The 23,644-nt window shown below is 33.9% G+C and overlaps 1 protein-coding gene across 1 annotated transcript; it reads left to right on the top strand.

Moving 5' to 3' along the window:
• Positions 1 to 2,275: 2,275 nt before the first annotated feature.
• zgc:162707 (UPF0524 protein C3orf70 homolog B) lies at positions 2,276 to 22,041 on the top strand. The gene is made up of 3 exons (XM_056465055.1): positions 2,276 to 2,644; positions 3,345 to 3,533; positions 21,332 to 22,041. The coding sequence occupies exons 2-3, from the start codon at positions 3,350 to 3,352 to the stop codon at positions 21,895 to 21,897; spliced, it is 750 nt and encodes a 249-aa protein (XP_056321030.1). The 5' UTR covers positions 2,276 to 2,644; positions 3,345 to 3,349; the 3' UTR covers positions 21,898 to 22,041.
• The last annotated feature ends 1,603 nt before the right edge of the window (positions 22,042 to 23,644 follow it).

Below are 23,644 nucleotides of genomic sequence, written 5' to 3'. Positions count from 1 at the left end.
GTTCGGTTCGGTACGCTTTTTGACAGTGGAAATGGCTATAAAAGCGTACCAAACCAAACCGAACCGTACCGTACCACTCAGTGGAAACGGGCCATTATATTCATATGTGTACTCCCCCTTCTCAGGGCTAGTCCATATGCTTTTTTGCCACCATATCTCCCCACTTGGGTAGCAGATGGCCCCCGCAGCGTTCTCCCTATCGGGACTGCACGCTTTCCCAACGTACTATCGTATTAAATTCCTAGAAATTATCTAGACGCTTGCGTCTCCCGAAAAATACATCTAAATTTGTAAATCTTCTGTTGAAGTGGGATAAGTAAGTGCCAGGGAACACGTTGGAAGACCACGCCTCTGGTGATGCAGGTGCGCTCATGCTCTCTTTTGCCTGACAAACCTCTCATCGGGGGCGAAGGTAAGGTTCAATCATTATGCCGTTTTCCAGACATTTCCCCATAGTGGAAGTTTTCCACATAGCATTGAAGTTCCCCACCCGAAGGGAACGCTTCTGGTTAAGCTGTGGGTTAAGTCTCTTCAGCTAAAAGAGAATGCCTCACCTTGCTCTTGCTGTGCTTATATTGCCAAATTGATTGCAACAAGTATCAGCTGCGCAAGCTGATGCTGCCAACTCATTGGCATTTCATTGGCCCGATTATATACTCTTTCAGACGAGTGGCTTTCTGAATGAAATCCCCATATTGGAAGTTTTCCACATAACATTTCCATTCCCTTCCTTGGGAAACAAGGGTCACTTTAGTAACTGGAGCGTTTTCTTGATTTTTCCTTTTTTAAAATTTGTAGTTAATATTTTTCTATAACATATAATTTGGGGTGTACTTGTTTTTGGATCGTTATCATAAGTTATTTTGTTAGATAAGCTCCAGATTTGGCTTCAGTACTGACTAATCTAATGTATATGCACAAATATAATATTTTATAGCTTCCTATTAAAAATATGAGTTTAAAATATTTGTGAGGGGTGTACTTATATATACTGTACACTTTATGTGTGATACTGGACCACGTGAGTATATTTCTTTCAATAGTCAAAAATACATTGTATCAAAATTGAGTGAAAATTGTCAAATTTATTTTAGGCCATCATTGGAATATTTAGTGAAGTTTGTTCCATGAAGAAATTTGACAAGTTTCCTACTGTAAATATATCAAAATATAATTTTGATTAATAATATGCAATGCTAACAACTTCATTTTAACCATTTTAAAAATTCATTTCTATGTATTTTAATTTTTTAATTCTCAGAATTCTGTTTACAACATAAAGTGCAGTGGTATCTCAACCAAATATTCTCATATTCTAACAAACTATACATCAATAGAAAGCATATTTATTGAGCTTGCATATAAAGTATAAATCTCAGCATAAAAAAAAAAATAAAATTTGTATCATTTATATGGCTGTGCATTCAGTTTGAGGAGCTTTTAATTATTTTGTCTAAGGAGGGTTTATGCGGAATGGCTGGACTGTGATGTGTAGTATGTATAATGTGATTTGTGCTTTGCTGCAAGGGATAAGTTAATTGGTATTTGCTGCTGCTGCCCAAATATATTTGAGGCTGTTTAATTAAACGCCACAAACCCCTGCGTTCACCCTTTGAACTATGTCCACAGATGGTATAGAAAGCAGACTATAAAGAGAAAATGCAAATTGGTAATCTCTCTCTCTCTCTCTCTCTCTCTCTCTCTCCCTCTTTCTCTCTCTCTCTCCCTCTTCTCTCTCTCTCTCTCTCTCTCTCTCTCTCTCTCTCTCTCTCTCTCTCTATATATATATATATATCTATATATATTCAGTTAATGTCAAAAGCAAGGAATTTTTCAAAGTATGTCCTATATTTTTTTTCTTATGGGGAAAGTCTTATTTGTTTTATTATTTTATTAAAAACCTTTTTAAAGTCAATATTATTAGCCCTATTAAGCAAAATTGAATGCAAATGTCTACAAAACAAAGCACAGTTATACAATGACTTGCCTAATTATCCTAACTTGCCTAATAACCCTAATTAACCTAGTTAAACCTTTAAGTTGCACTTTAAACTGAATACTAGTATCTTGAAAAATATCTGGTAAAATATTATGTACTGCCATCATGGCAAAGATTAAAATAGGTGAGTTATTAGAAATTAGTTATTCAACCCAATATGTTTAGAAATATGATGAAATAATTGTGTTTTTGTCAATATGACACTCTGAAAGTTCTGCAGCGCCGTCTGTTGGTCAAGTGTAATGACTGCAGCTGTGTGTGCAGGAGGCTATAATAATTTGAGTGGTGTTCGAGTAGCGCTCAGTCCCGCTGCAGCGTCAACCGCGACAGCAGCACGAGGAGCTTCACGCGCCGCTGGGCTTCATTTTTCACACAAGTTTACATTTGCGCTTCTTTCATGAGCTTTCCCACCTCTTTTTACCCTCCAGGACCCTGTATGTTTGTGCCTCAAAAAGGATCTGGCAGACACCATTGTTTTAACCGAGTTTTATTGAAATGTACGTGGAAATTTATGAAGACCTAAGGATTATTGCCATTTTGTCAGTTTAATGTGGGAAATGTCTACAGGGATCTTAATGCAGATGTGGGAAGTTTAATGCAGATGTGATGGTTGGATATCAGCTGTGAAGCGCAAACCTGAATAAGGTACGTATCGCCACATACTTTAGCTGATCATTTATTTTGAATACAGTAACATTGTGCATAATAGTACATGTCTCACATTGCAATAGTATATATTACTATAATAACATATAAGTAGTAGTATATACAATATATATATATTTCATGTTTTTTGTCCCTAACTTTTGTAGTTAGTTAATACGTTTCAACTTTATTTTTTAAGTTATACACATTGTAACTTGATGTTAATGTATTTGATGTTAGTTGAAATGACTTCAAATTAATTTAATTCAGCCTAAAATTTTATTCTTTTTGTTATAATGTACTGTCGTTTAAAGTGTTTTTATTCTTCCAACATTAGTTTAAAGGGGTAGTTCACCCAAAATAAAAAATACCTCATTCATCACTTACCGTTTATTTATTTTAAACATTAGAATTTTCTGTTGAACACAGAAGAAGATATGTTAATGAATGCTAAAATCCAATAACATCCATAATATTTGTTTTTCCTACTGTAGAAGTCAATGATTAAAAGTTTCAACATTCCTCAAAATATCTTCTTTTGTGTTCAACAGAATAACAAAACTCACAAAAATTGCTAAATAGTAAGTAAATTTTCATTTTTTGGGTGAACTATCAGTTTACATTGAAACTGTCTTGCCATGAATGTTTAGTGACCTTCAGGCTGGCAATGTATTGTTAAAGCTTGACTCTTGTTTTACAGTAACCATGGCTTACAGCGGAGCGCAGAAGGCTTTGAAGAGTGATAAGTTAGATGAAGCTCAAGCTCTGGCCAAAAGCTGTGCGGGCAGACCAGACTTCCTCCCCTGTGATGGACTGTCCATCTGCGCAACACACAGCCATGGAAAGTGTTTTAAACTGCATTGGTGCTGCCATTTGGGCTGGTGTCACTGTAAGTAGGCAACTTCTGACAATCAAATGCATTCTATTCCATTTCATTCCAATCTATTCTATTCCATTCCATTTCATTCTATTCTGCCTACATAAAAAAATACTTAAGCAATTTATAGTGTTTTCGAACAATACTATAGTAAAGTACTTAATCTGTTCTCCATAGTAATTGAAATTTTTAAATTGGTTTTGCAATATAAACAACCCAGTACTGTACTAATTGTCTAAAACTATATACCGTTTATTACATGAAACTACCCTACCATAGTAAAAACTACAGTATTTATTTGTTTTACAGTTTACTGTACACTGTAAAACCCAAAAAGTTTAGGTAACTCAAACCATTTGAGAAACTGATTGCAATAAACCATTTAAGTTCAAAAACCAAACCTAATGAGTACTGTGAACTTAATCCATTTGAATAAACGAAGCAATTTGAGCACAGTAAATGAAGAGAACTCAAACCAACTGAGTACTGTAAAATTCAATAAGTTAAGTCAACTCAAACCGTTTGCTACAAACCATTTGAGTTAAAAAGCGAATCTATATGAACATTGTGAGCTTACTCCACTTAAATTGAAGTAATAAAGTATTTAATTAACTCATTGGCTTCAACACTGAGTTCAAAACTCTTTTCAAATGAGTAGATTTAACTTTCAGTAAATTTTGAGTTTACACTTATTTCATTTGATAAAGTTGACTGTTGGGTTTTACAGTGTAGTCATATTACAGTATAGCATTCATTAAGAAAGGGATGCAAATACTATAATATGTACAGTATAGTAGACTTTGTATGGTCCAAAAGCACTATAGTATTTACTATACATTACAATAGTATTTTTTTCATATGGTATTCTCAATTGTGCACCCCAAAATGAGGAGTAACAGAGAGTTATTTAATTCATACATAACTAAAGGACAGCATTGTAGCTGATAGTGTGATTAAAGATAACTTCAAACATTGTATATAGCTGAAAGAACAAGAAGCATTTTTTTTTATCTCATACAGGGTTTATACACATTTTATTACTAAAATTCCAGGACTATTCCATGACTTTTCCAAAACTTTCAGGTAAATTTTCATGATCTAATGTTTCAGGTAATGTCTACGTACACTACGTGAAAAAAGTTCAAATTGATTACAGCATATCAAAAAATATGTGACAATCTGTGTATTTTTTTTATCTGTAAATTAGTTTTAGAAAGTATCTTCCTGTGTGTGTTAAATATTTTAGAAATGTTGGCTTTTTAAGTTTGTGAGTTTGTTAGAAATGTTGTGTTTTTAAGTTCTTAAGAATAGTACAAATTGGCTTTTAGAGCTGAAACTGCGACTTGCTTTTTTTTTTAACCTCAAACAGAGAACATCATATGAAGAGATGAACTGCACAATTGTATTTAAATTTACCCAATATTATCACATCAAACATATTCAAGTAGATAGATTTTTGTTAAACAAATTCATTTCCATGACCTTTCCAAAATATTTAAAGTTTGTTTTTCCAAAACAGTTGTCAAAATTCAATGACTTTTCCAGTTTTTCCAGGACCGTATGAACCCTGCTCATAATCCTCAGTTGAGATATGTAGCCTAATTGATGATGTCTTATGAAAATCCAAGTGTACATCTTGCAGTTCTGAGTTTATATTTCAAAAATCCATGTTTGTACAGTATCTTGTAGTTAATATTGTCTTTTCAATCTCACAACTACAAATTTATATCTCACTATTATGAGTTAATATCTGACAAGTCTGACTTTGTATCTCACAATTGCAAGTTTATATAAATCTGAGTTTAGGTGGCACAGTGGCTTAGTGGTTAGCACTGTCACCTCACAGCAAGAAGGTTGCTGGTTTGAGTCCCGGCTGGGTCAGTTGGTATTTCTGTGTAGAGTTTGCATGTTCTCCCCGTGTTTGCGTGGGTTTCATCTGGGTGCTTTGGTTTCCCCCAAAGTCCAAAGACATGCTGTAGAGGTGAATTGAATAAGCTAAATTGGCCGTAGTGTGTGTGAGAATGAGTGTGCATAAATGTTTCTCAGTACTGGGTTGCAGCTGGAAGGGCATCCGCTGCATAAAACTTATGCTGAAATTGTTGGTGGTTCATTCCACTGTGGTGACCTCTGAAATAGACTAAGCCTAAGGAAAATGAATGAATGAATAATAAATGAGTTCATCTAATAACACTGAGTTAATATATCATAACTTTAAGTTTATTTCTTAGTATTCTTTGTTCGTATATTGCAATAGTGAGTTTATATCTCACAGTTCTACGTTTATATCTTGTTGCAATAATGAGTTTATCTTAATATCTCAAAATCATGAGTTTATATCACACAATTCCAAGTTTATATTTCATAATGTTTGTTTTTCATTTAGACTTTTAGACTTTTTAAAACTTTTTCTTTTGGGTTAACAAGTTAATAATAAGTTTGACTTATTATTAACGTTTCTTTTTGATAATCACACTTTTATCTTGATGTAATTCATCTATAATTGTTCTTTAAAATATAATATAGATTAGATATAATAATTCCAGACTCAATTCTGGGAATTTGAGTCTGAATGAGGAAATATAGAAAAAAGTTGTGAGATAAAAAGTTACAATACCCTTCTTATTTATTATTCTTTGGTGAAAAGAAAACATTGATAATATGCTGCTGCCAACTATCTTACTAGAAAAATACATTTCAATTATATGCATGCACAATCTACCCATTCAAACCAGACATTTATTTGATCAATGCTATCCACGCAACCATTTTTTTTTCTTATTTATTGTCTAAGCTATTTTGGGAACATTTACAAGCTTGTATTGTCATCAGAAACTGCTGTCTGTTGTCGCATGGATGCTTTTTCAGCACAAGCCTGAGAACTTCTTAGTAAGCAAGATGCGTACACCATGAATAGCAATATCTCCCCAGAAATATCTCACCGGCGGATCCAATGTGAGGGTTCACCTTTATGCTTGACTTTCTCAAAGCAGAATGTACCCCAGCTGAACCTTTATATTCTCTGCTGTTTAGCTGCATCTGACCCTCAATCCTCCCCTCATTAACATACACAGGAAGCGTCTGCTTGGCTCCTACAGCAGGATATTCACTTCCTCTAGTTTGCGACACTCTGACTGAGTTCAGGTCCGGAGTGATTGCAAAATCTTTCATTGTGTGTAAGAGAGGTAAATGTCAGTTTGAGGCCTTTGGAACTGATCAAACCGTGAGTTTAATACCCTCTTACAACACTTCCGTCAAGGGAACTGAACTTTATTGAGTTCAGCCATCAAATAATAAAAGAAAATTATCCTCTGTGGCCCTCAGAGTTTAGTTTTTTTCCAAGAGATTCTTATTTTCCCCTCTCTCTCTCTCTCTCTCTCTCTCTCTCTCTCTCTCTCTCTCTCTCTCTCTCTCTCTCTCTCTCTCTATTTATTTATTTATCACATCCTTGATGTATTTCTGTGTAAATCTCAATCCGCAATTGCCCAGTTTGTGATGCATGGATTTATCTCCCTTTTTTGAGTTTAAGGCCCCATTTAAACGAATACGTTTTAGTTTTAAAATGCATAACTTTTGTTATGGTTACGCCTTCCATCCACACTACCCTGGAGTTTTCCACCCCCGAAAACGGAGCGTTTTGAAAACGCCAAAGAGGACGTTTTGGTTTTAAAATGCTGCTCATGTCAGTGTGGATGGGGGAAAACAGACACCTGAAAATGGAGGCATGGCTGCAGACATTCCTTTTTTTAATGATTGGGGCCTTTTCTCAATATTAAGTACACAAAGTTCAAATCTCGTAATTGTGATTTACATCCTACAATTTTCAGGTTATATGTTACAATTCTGAGTTCAAATCTTGCTAATCAGTTCTGAGTTCATATATCTCAAAATATCTCAGAGTTTTTTTATCTCTGTGTTTTTATAATTTTGAGTTTATATATCTTATTCCAAGTTTATATCTCACAATTAAGAGTTCATATATCTCACTATTCTGAGTTTATATACCTCTGAGTTTTTATATTTCTGAGTTTTTATAATTCTGATAATTCTTATATATTTTTATTCCAAGTTATATCTCAATATTCTGAGTTTATACAGTGCATCTCACAATTTTGAGTTTCTTTATGTCATAATTATGAGTTTTTAAAATGATTACAAGTTTTAATCTCAGTATTCTAAGCCTATATCTTGTTTTTTCCATGTTTATATCTTACAATTATTTGTTTTTAGATCCCACAATTTTCAGTTTATATATCTCACTATTATGATTTTATATACCTCTGAGTTTTTAGAATTCTAAATTTATATATTTTTATTCCAAGTTATCTCACAATTCTGAGTTTAAATATCTCACTATTCTGAGTTTATATCTCACTATTCTAAGTTTATATCTTGTGTTTCCATGTTTATATCCTACAATTCTGTTTATATATCTTACAATTTTGAGTTTTATTTATCTCACAACTCAGAATTTTTATATTATTATTTCAAGTTTATATCTCGCAATTCTGAGTTTAAATCTCACTATTTTTAGTTTATATTTTATTAATCCAAGTTTATATCTCACTATTTTGGTTCCATACATAGCTATTCTGAGCATATGTCTCAAAAGTCTGAGTTTATATCTCATAGCTCTGGAGTTTATATATTTTTAGTTCAGGTTTATATCTCACAAAAACACTCTGAATTTATATATAGCTATTCTAAGTTTATGTCCCAAACTTCTGAGTTTATATTTCAAAATCCAGGCTTTATATCTCATATATCTGGGTTTATATCTGACCATTTCAAATTTATATCTCACAATTCTAAGTTTATGTTTTATTATTATACAGTTTATACTGTGTCTAGGAGTTCTGGGTTGGTAACTCACTATTGTGGGTTTACATTTCTCAGTTCTGGGTTTATATCTTGCACTTCTGAATTCATAGCTCACAATGCTGGCTCCTCAGTGGCCATTATTACCCAGATATTATATTTCTGATTTCATCTGTTGTTGTTTTTTTATTACTCCCATCCTCTTCTGGGTATATTCTAGTTTAACCCCTAATCAGCAACTGGCCAGTCCTATATTTGTGATGCAACAAAGTTCATAATCGCAATCATCATAAATTCTGCGATACAGTTTTACAAATGCAGTTAAGCCGGCTCTTTTTTATGACTAATTCTTCATTGTTTGCATTGCGAGTGTGTAGTTTCACACGCATCTCAAACATTCACTCTGTGATAATATGAAGTTGCATAATAATGGATTTGAACTGTTTTGTGGTGGGTGTTTTTTTTTTTTTAAATACATGCATGTCCTTTATCACCCTGTGCACATGATGACAGCTTAAATCTGCCATTACTGCAATAGAGAGTGAGCATTATGTTAATGTGAGCTGGTGGTTTATCAGCCACACACTTGCCCTGTGAGAGCAACTGACTGCTGTGCCATTGTGCAAAGCACTAAATGCACCATAAAATTACAAACCCAACACGCTCAACCTGATATGCATTGTTTAGTATGCCTGTTCCGTTGAATAATTCATGGCTATAAATCCTGGAGATTTGATGCTTAAATGCTACACAAAGAGGTATTTGGAAAAATATTAAGCAGCACAACAGTTTTCAGCACTGAAATACCATAGGAAATATTTCTTGAGCAGTAATTAAGTGTACAGTACAAGGTACAACAGCGTTTCTCAACCACGTTCCTGGAGGAACACCAACACTACATGTGGATGTTTCCTTGGTCTCAGGTGTGATTGGTTAAGCCAGTGGTTCTCAATTCTGGTGCTTGGGCCCCCCACCCTGCACATTTTGTATGTCTCTCTTATTTGACACACAAGGATCAGTTTATGGATCTCTCTGTTAACAAGCTGATCTGAAACAGGCGTGTTAAATAAGAAAGACATACAAAGTGTGGAGGGGGGTGGGGCACCAGGATTGGAATTAAGAAAAACTAGGTTAATGAGACTGGAAAATGTGCAGAGCTGGTGATCCTCCAGGATTGTGGTTGAGAAACACTGGGGTAGAGTAATCTTGATTAAGTAATTAGATTCTATAAATGTAATAATTTTGTTACATTTTAAAAGGTTTATAATCAAATTACAGTTAGTTTTTATGAATTATATGATTATTCACACAAAGGCAATCAGTCAATAAATCAATTAATTAATCAATCGATCAATTAATCAATCAACCAACCAACTAACAAATATTTAGTTTAAAATATTTCAATTGGAATAATTTTAATCATTATATTATTGTAAGTAGACTCGAAAAGGCTCTAGAAAACCTGTGTAAGAGTTTCTAATAAGCCTGTTAAGGAATGACAGCATATTTGACGTTGTTTTCTCTTCTGACTAGCAAAATCAATCTCTCGATATAATAAAAATCATGTTTTTTCATCTCTTTTGTAGTCACAGAGTTTAGTTTTTCCCTCTTGCTATTGGGGCAAATGAAAATGTAACAATTATCATAAAAATCAGTACTGAACTTTACCAGCTTCTGTTTTAGAGATACCTAAAATGTGAAAAGAGATATGGGGTCCATATTTCTGATGTTGTGGACAAATAATTACAAAAAAAAAAAAAAAAAGATGTCTTGAATTAATCAACAAACATTCAGAATACATTAATATTTTGGATTATGTAAATTGCTATAAAATTAGCTGTGTAATTTGAAGTCGGATTTTACTATATACTTTTTACTATAGATAATTTGTAAATTATCTTATAATTTTTACATTTTATTATAATTTTACAATAAATTTTATAATATATTTATACTTATACTATTTTATAATATTATAATTATATTATAATTAAATTATATTATAATTTGTAAATGATCTATCCTGCACAGTATGCATATTCAATTAACTTCTATTGTAAAGTTTATTAAAGTTAGGTGAAACTAAAACTAAAGCGCATTATTAATTTATTTTATTTTTTTGTAAATTGAGATAAAAGTAAATAGCTAAAAAACAAATAAAATATGAAAAAGACTTTATTTATTATTCTAATCCTAAGAACCTCATTTGATTGAAGATAGTTAAAATATTTCTACAGTTGAAGTCAGAATTATTAGCCCAACTGTTTATTTTTTTCCCCCCAATTTCTGTTTAATGGAGAGAAGATTTTTTTCAACACATTTCTAAACATAATAGTTTTAATAACTCATTTCTAATAACTGATTTATTTTATCTTTGCTATGATGACAGTAAATAATATTTGGCTAGATATTTTTCAAGACACAGCTATACAGCTTAAAGTGACATTTAAAGGCTGTTAGACATCATTTGGGAAATATTTATTTATAAAATAAAAAATAATAAAAGGGGGGCTAATAATTCTGACTTCAACTGTATATTTTAATTGTTTATAATAATAAAAAATATATTATCAATACATAAACAACATTATGATTAAACAGTGTAACTGTTTATTAAATTATAATAAAAACTAATTTTAAAATAAAATAAAAAATACAATCAATAATAATAAATTAACACTTTCATGACACTACATATCAATGGCTGCTTAAAATTCAATGTAATAATAATTTTTCAATAAATTATTTAGTGAATATTTTAAAGTAGTTATTTGAAGTTAAAAAATACAAGATCAAAGTAGGGCTGCACAATATTGGAAAAATCTGACATTGCAATATTTCGTTTTTCTGCAATACATATTGCGATATGAATGCAATTTCACCAAGTGACCTAAATATTTCTATCTGTAAAGAATTATTAATTTCAGATTGATTGGGATGATGCTGTACTGGGAGTGCTTCTGCGTAAAATACACAAGCATAAATAAATACAATAAAAAAGACACAAACGAAATAAACAGTGTGTTTTGATTTTCAATATTGAGATACAGTTAAATAAATAATCACATGGAAATAATAGTACGTAAAATTGTTGTATAAATAATTAAATAAAAAACTGTGTACTGTACTGTGGTCTCACCTCTTCTTAGGGTGCAGTGAGAGCCCCAACGGTGCAGCGCAGTGTTATGGTGTGCATTGTGATGATTTATTAATATTGCTCTTGCACAGCAGTGAACATGACGCTGACAGCTTTGCTCTGCTGTGTTTGGGTTTTGACAGTATGCAGTAGTACTATGAGAGTAAATCCAGAGCCGTGGCCATGTGTGAAACGTGGAGAAGGAAGCCTCCTGTTTCTGGCCCAGAGCCTGAAGCTCCAGCTGTCAGACATTGATTTCCTCTGTTCTGGCTTGCAGATCCGGTGCTTTTGTCCAACAGATTTATAAAACAAAGACGTCTGTAAATGAATAGCGGGGCGTACAAGTGGAACCTCTATTGTTGATTGCACATGAGGAAAATGCGGGGAAATAATTGTGTTCGGCTCAGCCGAGATACTCGCGGCTCCCTGCAATTTTGCTTCATTTGCTCTCTTCGCAGGACATGTTTGGAATCTCATTAGAAAGTAATGAGTTTGTTTTGCTTTTTGTATTTCTTTTGTGGTCTTTGCTTTTCTTGGCAAGATATGTTTATTAAGTTCTGCTCGTGAATTTATTACAGAAATTGTTGCAGATCTCAGGGGCTGTCAGTAATTGTTTGTGTACATAACTGTTAATGGTTGAAATTTCATTACGTGTGTCAAGTCAAATTATTTCGTTCTCATGGTTTTTATTCATTTATTTATTTTGGATTTCTGTGGGATACTATACTGTATTATTATCTTTTACAGTTAAGTTTAATTTAACAGTTTCTCAGCAAAAGGTTTTATCCTGCAAGGTTTATATATATATATATATACACACAGTGGTGGAAAGAGAACTGAAAAATCATACTCAAGTAAAAGTACCATTACTTAAAAATGCGAGTAAATATTACTGTAAATATTTACTGTTGTAAATATTACTCAAAGTATGAGTAAAAAGTAGCCCTTTCAAAAGTACTCAAGAGTAGTGAGTATTACGCTATAAAAAGCTGATGCATTAACATGTAATTTGTGGATGTGTAAACGTAACATTCTGTTGTGCATTTAGTGATTGCCAAGCAGGCACACGATGTCATAAGACATTAATATTAGGTTAGGATGTGACGTCAGGTAAGCAAAATTCAAAGTCTAGCCAGCGTCTAAGGTCAACATTATTTTAAACTCCAATAACAACATCAAATGATGTTAATATTTTTAGGTTTTTGTGATTTTAGGTTTTGTTAGAAAGTGACCAAAATCCAACGTCAGAGCCAACATCTTAAACCTAATATTGATGTCAAATACTGACATTTATTTAACAGGTATGGCGAGCAAAATCCAATGTCTGATAGACATTATATTGGTAACGTCCACAGAAGGTCAAGCTGTAACATTATTAGATGTTGATATTTGGTTGATTTTAGGTTCAATGTTGGACACTGACGTCAGCCCTGACGTTGAGTTCTGACATCAACACGATTTTTATTTCAAACAAAATGCAATGTCCCTATGACGTTGGGGTACGTCAATTTGACGTCATATTGGCGTCTTGTGCCTGCTGGGTGTTTAAGGTAATTTCGGTCATCATACAGTGAACATCTGTCATCACTTTATACATTACGCTAGAGAATCATTCAAACACTAGCTCTTAAGTGATGTTGGTGAATTAGTAACAGCTTCTGCTGTTTTGACGTCAGCTGCAGATGTGAATGAATGGTGGAAGAAAGAATTTCCTAATACAAAAGGGTTTTTAGACTATCCGTGATTTTCTATTTTTATATACACAATTGTGCCGTTAAACTGTTGTATAAATGCAATATTACACTCGTAGCCGTGCGATATGGCTGTATATCAGCACTGGTGGGAAGCTAACGCACGCCTCCCACCAGTGCTGATATACAGTCATATTGCACTGCTAGTGTGTGTGTGTGTATATATATATATATATATATATATATATATATATATATATATATATATATATATATATATATATATATATATATATATATATATGCTTATTGTAATTGGGTAAAGAGGGAGTAACACACTCCTTGCCATGGAACAGCTGAGAAGCCAATTGTCCCATTACTTTTGGTCCCTTAACAAGTGGGAGTCACATATGCAAACTGTTGTAATTTCTACAGCGGTCACCTGATTTGGATGTAAATACCCTAAAATTACAGCTGACTATCTGCAGTTATAGCACATATTGTTTGTTTCATCAAACCTGTTGTGTTGATGTATAGAGGCAAAAATGTTAGAATTGTGTTGATGTCTCAATATTTATGGACCTGACTATATGTATATATATATATATATATATATATATATATATATATATATATATATATATATATATATATATATATATAAGAATATAAAGTAAATATAAAAATGCTAGTAAATATAAAAATCTACTGTTTTATTACACATTTATAGTACACTACCCAAGATATTGTTATATTATTAAATTTAATTACTGTAGCATATTATTTGGTACAAAAAGAGGATGAAAAATGCTGCTTTTGTTGGGAAATGTAATATTTTTATTATATTATGTTTTTATATTAATGTATTGATATATTTATTTTTAAAGTTTATAACAAAACAAAGACAATGTGAGTACATTTTAAAACAAAAAACCATTTCAGTTTTTGTGCTATAAGATAGTTGTTGAAATGCAGTAGCAATTTCTTAGTGAAAAGTGCTTTGACATCTTTTTTTTTTTCAGTTTACTTTTATTTTGTTGTGCAGTCATTCGTTTACTAGACAGAACACAATATACCTGCTCTGTATAAATCTGTTCTGGGGCAGTAAATGGGATGTATGGTGCTCCTGTCATATTTTATCTTTGTAGATCTGACTCCTGTATAATTCAGAGGAGAAAGAGAAAGATGGGGAGCGAGAGTGTAGGAAAGACAAAGAGAAATGAGACCAGAGACGTACTGTCAAAGGCCATGAGCGAGTGGATGTTGATGTGGGCTTTAGATAACAGGGGATTAGTGTTGTCAGAGATGTCCTGATCACACCCCGCTGCTTTCTGCCAGATGTGTGGAGCTGAAAGGGACCGTCTGTCTCATCATCTCTGGACCTCAACGTGAGCTCTTTCCTCAATCATAATATGACCAAACCCTGCTTGAGCAAACTATCCGCTTGTTAAGTTGTGCCGTATGGAAAGCTGCTGCTGGGTCCAGCTCCTCATTTGACTATAGAAGAATATTCTATTTATGAGCACTCCTGGGAAATCCTGGGAATTATCAAAGCTGGAAATTTTCCATAGGAATAAATAGGAAAATATGGAAATTAAGGGGAATGACTTAATCGTAATCAGTGTATTGTTGTAATCATATTACAAACGGAGTATTGGTGTCCATGTAAACGTACTACTGTAACTGAAGGCCAATCCACTGAAGCTTGATTTTTATTTCTTTTTTTTCTCATCAATCTTGGAAATAATTTTTAATGCTGCAGCTTAATATTTTCATATTTTTAGTGTTCTTTGACTAATACAGTTTATATAAATTTCTAATTTCAAATGGGAGAGCGTATAGGTGTTTCCCAGCATTGGGGGTTCATAAGTTAGTGTGCTCTCATTGCTGGGTTGTGGATGAAAGGGCATCCACTGCATATGCTGGAGTAATTGACGTTTAATTCCACTGTTCTGACCCCTGATAAATCAGAGACCAAGCAGAAGGATAGTGATCGAGCGAGATAGTGAGTTAGTTATGTAGTTAGTTTCCTCCTCTTTGAAACCCAAGTCATATAGAGCAACTCTTTTACAAAATCCTGGTGTAATTACATAGTTTGGACTTGCTGCATAGCAGAAACCAGCAATTTAAAATTTATAGATGAATTGTCACAGATATAAACATTATGATTTTAAGTTGCATTACAACACACTGAGTGTACACTACCTGACAAATGTCTTGTCGCTTATCCAAGTTTTAGGAACACCAAATAATAACTTGACTTCTAGTTGATCATTTGGTATCAGAATTGGCTAATATGAAAGGCAAAGGCCTCTAGATTACGCTTATTTTACCAAAATAAAATATGATCATGCCTTGATTTTTAATGATTTATTTAGGACAGTAAGGTCTGACTTTGCTTAGACAAAAGTCTTGTCACTTAACAGAAATAATATACAGGATAGAATATAAAGTCATGGTGCAGTGGAAAAAGAATTGCTATTGTGTATGACTCCCATGAGCTTGAAGGACTGCATCCATACATCTCTGCAATAACTCTAATAAATTATTAATAAAGTCATCTGGAATGGCAAAGAAAGCGTTATTGCAGGATTTCCAAGATTCTTTGGATTCATCTTCAGTGCCTCCTCCTTTATCTTACCTCAGACATGCTCAATAATGTTCATATCTGGTGACTGGGCGGGCCTTCTTTGCTTTCAGGAACTTTGAGGTGGAGGCTAAAGTATGAGAATAAGTGCTATCCTGCTGAAGTATTTGAACCCTACTGTGGTTTATAATGTAATGGGCAGCACAAATGTCTTGATACCTCAGGCTGTTGATTAAGCCATCTACTCTGTAGATCTCTCACACGCCCACATACTGAATGTAACTCCAAACCATGATTTTGACCTTTACCAAACTTGACTGATTTCTGGGAGAATCTTGGGTCCATGCAGGTTCCAATAGGTCTTCTGCAGTATTTGTGATGATTGGTTTAACAGATGATTCATTGGAGAAATCTTCCTTCTGCCACTTTTCCAATTGATCAACTAGAAGTCAAGTTATTATTTGATGCTCTTGCAACTAGGATCAACGACAAGACTTTTGTCAGGTAGTGTATATTAGTACCGTTTGTTGTTTGCTTTCGGCATCTGAGAGCGTTTGGACCTGGAAACTGTCACACTTAACAAGTGGATAGATCTGGTTATTTAAATTCCTCATGGATAATATTTACAGGATGATTCACATGCAAACTTTAATGACAAACGGCAAAGAATGGACATATTTCAGATATCGTCTTATTATTGACACCAAAACCATAAGCATAGTAACCACCAGAACCACTGGAGATAAAATGTCTCAGATTTTAATCATAATAATATGAATGTCTATATAAAAGATTTTATTTGAAATGTTGGTGTATTTTGTTTGTGCGGTTTGCAATTCTTGTTATGAATAATTAAGCAAAGTGTCTTCTCATTGGATAGTCACACAGACTCATGAATGTTTACTGAACTATAATGTTCCACGTCATTTACCTTGATTTAGCCAGATTTCTTAACCAGTTCTCTGCTATAATTCAAATGAACCAGTGCTAACATTATCTTTTACGATGTGCATACACCACTCAGTTAAAATATCTAATTTCAATATAATATAATATAATATAATATAATACAATATAATATGGCGCAGTAGGTAGTGCTGTTGCCTCACAGCAAGAAGGTCGCTGGTTCGAGCCTCAGCTGGGTCAGTTGGCGTTTCTGTGTGGAGTTTGCATATTCTCCCTGCGTTCGCGTGGGTTTCGTCTGAGTGCTCCGGTTTCCCCCACAGTCCAAAGACATGCGGTACAGGTGAATTGGGAAGGCTAAATTGTCCATAGTGTATGAGTGTGAGTGTGTGTGTATGGATGTTTCCCAGAGATGGGTTGCAGCTGGAAGCTGTTGATTTGATTACATATTACCAACCATAAAGTCAACATACAGTATTTTTTCCTCACATATTTGACCAGATTAAGGTTTTTGACATAAATGGATGATGCTCTGTGCTTTTGGATTAAAAAAAAATCGAAATCTAATATTGCCCCTACAAACACGCAAACCTCTGTGTGTTGTAGGTTCAGTTCCAATATGTACTGCGATGTTGTTTACAGTTGTGCACAGCTCTACCCAGAGGAAGTTTATGTTTGTTGTAAATAAGGGTGTATTTATTCTTTTGCACAATGCTGTGAATAAATTAGAGCTGCAAAGAGCACATAAAAATGTGAAACATACATATTCAGTGTCTTGTACTCAGATACCTCACTAAATGCAGTGATGTCTAACTTTACTGTAGTTTTCAAATGACTGTGCTAATAGTATATAGTGCTGTCTTGAGCATTTTCAGGAAGTGTCACCAAAATCTGACTTTTTTGCATTGGAAACAGGAGTAAACTGTTATAATGGAAACATGACAAAGCCATTTGACTATTTTGTTCATAAACAATGGTGTCAGGACTTTTCATCCGGATGACACTGACACTTTCATTGACATGAATACTTGCTTTTGAGGAATGAGCTATCCATTTTGAGCAAGTGACACGCTTTTGCAGGTTATCAACTAGGTTTTTCAGTTTGTACTCATTGTTTTGAGAAATGCATTAACTGTTGTGCAAATGTAAATAGTGTTGTGAGAAATGCACCTAAGCCATTGAGAAAAACTGTAAGCAGTTTGGCTGTGGCACTGTTACACATTAAATATGCAAATAGGTTAGCCAGTCATAGCAGAGGTTATTTGCATATTGAATATTAAAGCGTCAAAGAAAATCATGTGGAAAATGATAGGAAAAATCATAATTCTGAGTTTTGAGGACATGGATCTTCTCAGCTGACTTAACATTCCAGCTGGACTAATCTAAAACAAGTAAAATATTTGTTAAAATGGTTGTAAAATCACCATTATTTATAGATATTATTTTTCAAAGTAGAATTTCTGCTGTGCAATGTAATATCACCTCACTGGATTACAGCAGAACCTTTTATTTACATAATTCTTTTTTTTTTTTTTAAATCTCCTACTATGCGGTCACAGGGTTTTTATTATGTAATGAAATATGTTTCAGTAAATTGCTTTTGCAGTTTTAGATTTTGACTTCTCTCTCTCTATCTGACTGCAAATCCAAATATGGGATAAACTGGTGTGTCATTGGCACATGTGTAAACACAACCGGTTTTAAGATACATGTTTGTGCTTTGATGATAAGAAAAAGGATCGATTTGTAAATGGTGATGTTCTGAGCTTTCATACTGCAGTGTACTGCATGAGACTGAACATAATAAAGCATCACATGATGTTTTTTTTTTTTTTTTTTTTTATGATTGCCTGAATTAAAAGGATAGTTCACCTAAAAATTAGAATTCAGTCATTGTTTGCTCACCCTCACATTGTTTCTATTTTTAATGTATTATTCAATGAGAATCCTGACTTAAGCCATTGGTGTTTGTGCATGAAAATGCTTATGAAATGCAATTTGCTTTACAGTTCACCTTGAAAAAAAAGCCCAAATCTTGCAGAATACAACACTTGTAAAAAAAAATATATATATATGCATATATAACTAAACATATTTTAGTTTTTTTATTTAAATATTTAATAATTTTGTATTATTTTATAATTAGTAGATTTTTATCAGTTTATTTATTTATGTTTTCTAGTATTTTGTGTTTTTAAATGTGTTTTATACTTTATTTTAATTGTGTATGAATTATTTTAATGGATATGTTCTTTTTTGTGCTTTTCCTTCAAATAAAACCCTACTCTATATAATTAATTCCACATGCATTATTTGCAGGGCTTGACTTTAGCTTTTTTGATAACCAGCCACTGTGGCTAGTAGTTTTTCAACATTCAGGGTTCATACAGGTGCTGGAAATCCTGGAAAATGCTTGATTTTTAATATAGTGTTTTTAAGGTTAGAAAAGTGCTTGGATTTTATCTCTAAATTTATCTCTGACCACACCAAAAATAAATAAATAATTGAAGATTTCAGATGCAAAACCCTCTAAATCCATCAGCTCTTTTCTTGTAAATGAGCATTTTCTATCAGGCTCCTATAATTAAGTTCAGAAGTTTCGTTTTATATGTAATGATAAGGTTATTAGCTAGTAAATAAAATACCTTTTTTTCAAAAATGTCACTTTAGACAATTCTTTGTTTTTACCAAGGTACATTTTCTTTTGCGTCTAAATCAGCTAAATCCACTAGTGCTTTTTTTTGCAAAAACCTACCTACTGCAAAAAATCTACCTATTGAGACAAGACAGTGTAATTAATTGAAAAATCACAAAAGATGCAATTAGAAATTAATTTACCAAACATAAAACACCTAAAATTAAAAATATATCAATCTGTCAAGTAAGTGGCGGTTCATTCTTCTGGTATCCCCTGAAAAAGCAGGGACAAAGCAGAAGGAAAATGAATGAATGAAATCTGTCAAGGAAGTGCATTAATTAATAACATTAAAAATGACATTAAATAAATCTTAACAATCTGTTGTCATTTCTGATATTTGGGATTTACATTTAATGTAAGTAGAACAATGTAAACATTGCAAACATTGTAAACTAAGCTTGGTAGATTCAAATAATGTAGTGTAAAAACATCGTGAAGCATCAATATCTGTGCATTGTCCATTAATATAAAAAGCTATTAGACATATAGGTATTATGAAGTAATACAAATAATCTATAGTTATATCTTTTAAAAAAATAGCTCACATTATTAAATAAAACACAAGGTGGGCCTACTGGGCAAAAAGGGGATGCCTCTCCACACTTTTAGAAGCTATCATTCATTTATTCTCACCATACTTAAGATCTTGGTCTCTTGTTTATCCTCATAGCATCCACGTGGGATAAAAGAAAGGCATCTTAACTCTGTCTTTCGTGAAACGCAGTTGCCGTTTAATGTATAGTAAATCGGACTCATTCAAAGTAGCGTAGATGCGCAAAAAACGTTATGAATGCATGCTACACTTCTGACTGTACATTGTGTTTTCTTTTTCTTATAATGCATAGAGTTTTGAGCTAAGGGATGTTTTCATTTGCCATTCACTGACAGTCAGACAGGCTCATTCAGTTCATCAAACTCTGTCTTTTAAAATCGAAATCGAAAGCGGAATAAAACAGTCTCCCTATAAAAGCCAGCTTATCAGCGCGCTGCTACATTGAAAACATATGATTCGATTCACGCCTTCTGATTGGTTCTCGGGAAATGGCGGCTTTTGCTGTCAATGGCAAGTAGGCGTTTATTTCTGAATGGGCTGATGCTGGGATTTAGATGATTTAAAGCAAATCTATTTGTTGATATGTACTACGTGCCTACACTTATGTGTCATTATCTTATTTTTGACAGAAGCGGCTTTTGCATCTAAACTCTTCAATTATTTCTAAGCCACAAAATTTAAATAATGTGTCAAAACAAACAAAATATAGCTGTGTACATGTATTTTTTATTCAACAAAACTTTTCTTAAAAAAATACAATTGACATTTTAAAAATAATTATCTAATACATGTATCTAATCAGTCATTTATCTATAATTATGCACAGTAATCTGCCCTTGCTAAAGATTTCAGATCACTAGTTAACTACACATAAATTCCTATTAAAGCAATGTTTTTTGTTAAAAACATAACAATTAAACCATAAAAATAACAATAAAAAAACTGTAAGCAAAAGAAAGCAGGTGAAAACACACCGCGTGTGATATTGAAAGGATGATCACGCGCACACGGTTAACATTAGGCCCTGTTCAAAAAATGGATAAAGCAACGGCTGCTGCTGCTTACCAAAAGACATTTGTTTAAAAACATCTGGAGCTCTTGAGAGCTGTAGGACTGTGTGACTAATTGTTTTGGGAAATGCATTAACTGTTGTGCAAATGTAAATAGTGTTGTGAGAAATGCACCAAAGCCACTGAGAAAAACTGTCATTATTTTATGTTCAATCTACTTAAATTTGTTAAGTTACCTTAATCGATTTGTGTTGAATTGAATTGTGTGAAACCCTGCATTTTTAACAATGTTTGTGTGTAACCTCAGTTTAAACATACATCTAGTTTCCCTCTGGATGAGATAATAACACTTTAATCTTCAAATGACTGTGCTTTCAGATAGATGTTTAGGTAACATTCTCCTTTGTGTCTGTCCAGGTAAATATGTGTACCAGCCCATGACCAACGTGGCTCAGCTGCCCAGCACACCTGTGCCTGCGGCTCCGTCTGACTGCACCGACACCATCGATCTGTCCATCTCTTTGACAGAACGCTTTCTCCGCATCTCCCCCTGCTTCCAGCCGCCGCCCTGTCCTGAATCGCCTAAATACTGCAACATCGCCGAACTCTTCATTGACGACTATATCGTTAAGCGAATCAACGGCAAGATGTGTTACGTGCAGCGGCCCCAGGTTCATGTGGAGCCTGCTCAAATAAACCCCATTCAGAAACAGCACACCGAAGACAAGCACATTGTTGAGGAGACTGTCAAAGGACCAAAAATGGGCCACTGCTCTTCGCCCTCCAGCTCCGAGGACTCAGGGATCAATGCTTTGGGAGGACACTTTCTGGAGTCCTGCGAGGAAGAGTCTGAGGAAGAGGATGAGCTCAGCACGGATGGACACTCCAGTCCGGGGAGTCTATGGGAGCAGGACGATTGCACCCTGCTGTCTCCTTCCAAATCCATTGTGGAGATTATCGAAAACATCGAAACTACCGTGTGATGTTTGTTGACTGCATAGTTAATACTCTTTTTGTTCTTTACACATCTCTCTCTTTCTCTGTTTGATGAGATTAAACTGTTGTGCTAAATGGAATATTGTATGTAGAGGACAATGCCACACTCATAAAGGCAGTGCTACACTTTATGTTTGCATTTCTTGTTTTGATAGTTGGCATGATCTTAATTCTGAGGTGTTCAGTTCAGGATTTTAAATCTGCACTACTTAGGGTGTTTCGATAAAAATTAACCAAATGTTGTTAATCCCTTTTCAGATCTGTGCCTTCACTGCATTAATGAATTGGGGGTTCTGAAGGAATTGATTCAATCGAGTTTTCATTCATTCATTCATTTTCTTTTCGGCTTAGTCCCTTTATTAATCCGGAGTCGCCACAGCAGAATGAACCGCCAACTTATCCAGCACATGTTTTTTTACGCTTCCAGCTGCAACCCATCTCTGGGAAACATCCACACACACTCATTTACACTCATACACTACAGACAATTTAGCCTACCCAATTTGCCTGTACCACATGTCTTTGGACTGTGGGGGAAACCGGAGCACCCGGAGGAAACCCACGCAAACACGGGGAGAACATGCAAACTTCACACAGAAACGCCAACTCAGCGTCAAACCAGCGACATTCTTGCTGTGAGGCGACAGCACTACCTACTGCGCCACCGCGTCACCTCAATTCAGTTTTATTATTATCATTTTTATTAATATTAGTTGTATAGACGGTAGGGCTGTGCGATATTGCAAAAAAATTATCACAATATCATGTTTCATATAATTCGATATGGATAATTATTGAATATTTTTAACAATCCATTTAGGAATATTAGGATTTTTTTTTTTATTTAACCACTTTATTTTAATTTACTCATTTTACAAAGGCAAATATTTTTAATAGTCAAAAACAAAAATATTTATACAATATATCTGATCTCTTTAAAATAAAATAAAGTGTTAAAGAGAATCTTAAACTTGAAAAAAAATGTAACAAAGCAATGGTACAACGGTAAATCGTAAATACTGAACAATCAAAGCAAACTTTAAGGTGTGAATAATAATGATATACTAAACCTCAAGCTCAAATCTGAGCTTTCAAGTAAAGCTTTCAAGTAAAGGAACTAACCATCATTATTCAAATACACACTGCAACATTACAAATTGTGAAATTCAACGACTACACTACCCACTTTGCTAAAAATCTTTCAGATGGGCAGCTAGTGGCTGGGATGCACAAGAAAAGAAACCAAAAAGCCACTTGGGCGACATCCTTACATCCATTTTTATTTACAATCTCCTCACTGCTGCTATAAGGCACTCATTTTCACATGTGTTATTCTGACCTGAAGTGACAAGCGCGTGCTTGTGAATTTTCTCAGAGGATCACAAATGAATAAACCATTGCTGCAGCTCGATGCAAGTTTAAAGAGAAAAGTAAAAACCGCTACAGTGTTTGGATGCGCTGTGTTCGTCTGAGGTAATTAGTCTGCTGTTATTACTGAAATGTGTATATTCCATACAAAGTGTGAAACAGATTGGGTAGTTCTACTTAAATGAACTGCGGTGCGCTCACGGCATTCGAAAAAGTTCAGAATTTTTCAACTAGGTGCGGCTAAAAAATGCACGCAGTTCACGTACGCGTCACGTGCAAGTCGCGTGCCTCCATTGGAAATGACAAACTTAGACAAGCTTATTGGCATTGCTTCCTAGCGTGCTTTTATAAATTAATATTTTTTTT

This window comes from Danio aesculapii, chromosome 9, assembly GCF_903798145.1.
Source record: "Danio aesculapii chromosome 9, fDanAes4.1, whole genome shotgun sequence".
In the NCBI taxonomy this organism is placed as follows: domain Eukaryota; kingdom Metazoa; phylum Chordata; class Actinopteri; order Cypriniformes; family Danionidae; genus Danio; species Danio aesculapii.
The sequence above is the reverse complement of the archived record's forward strand: the minus strand, read 5'-3'. Positions and strand labels throughout refer to the sequence as shown.

Coding starts and splice junctions, on each gene's coding strand:
- zgc:162707 (XM_056465055.1), top strand. CDS start 3,350: ATGGCTTACAGCGGAGCGCAGAAGGCTTTGAAGAGTGATAAGTTAGAT. Junction 3,534..21,331: donor CCATTTGGGCTGGTGTCACT/GTAAGTAGGCAA, acceptor GTGTCTGTCCAG/GTAAATATGTGTACCAGCCC.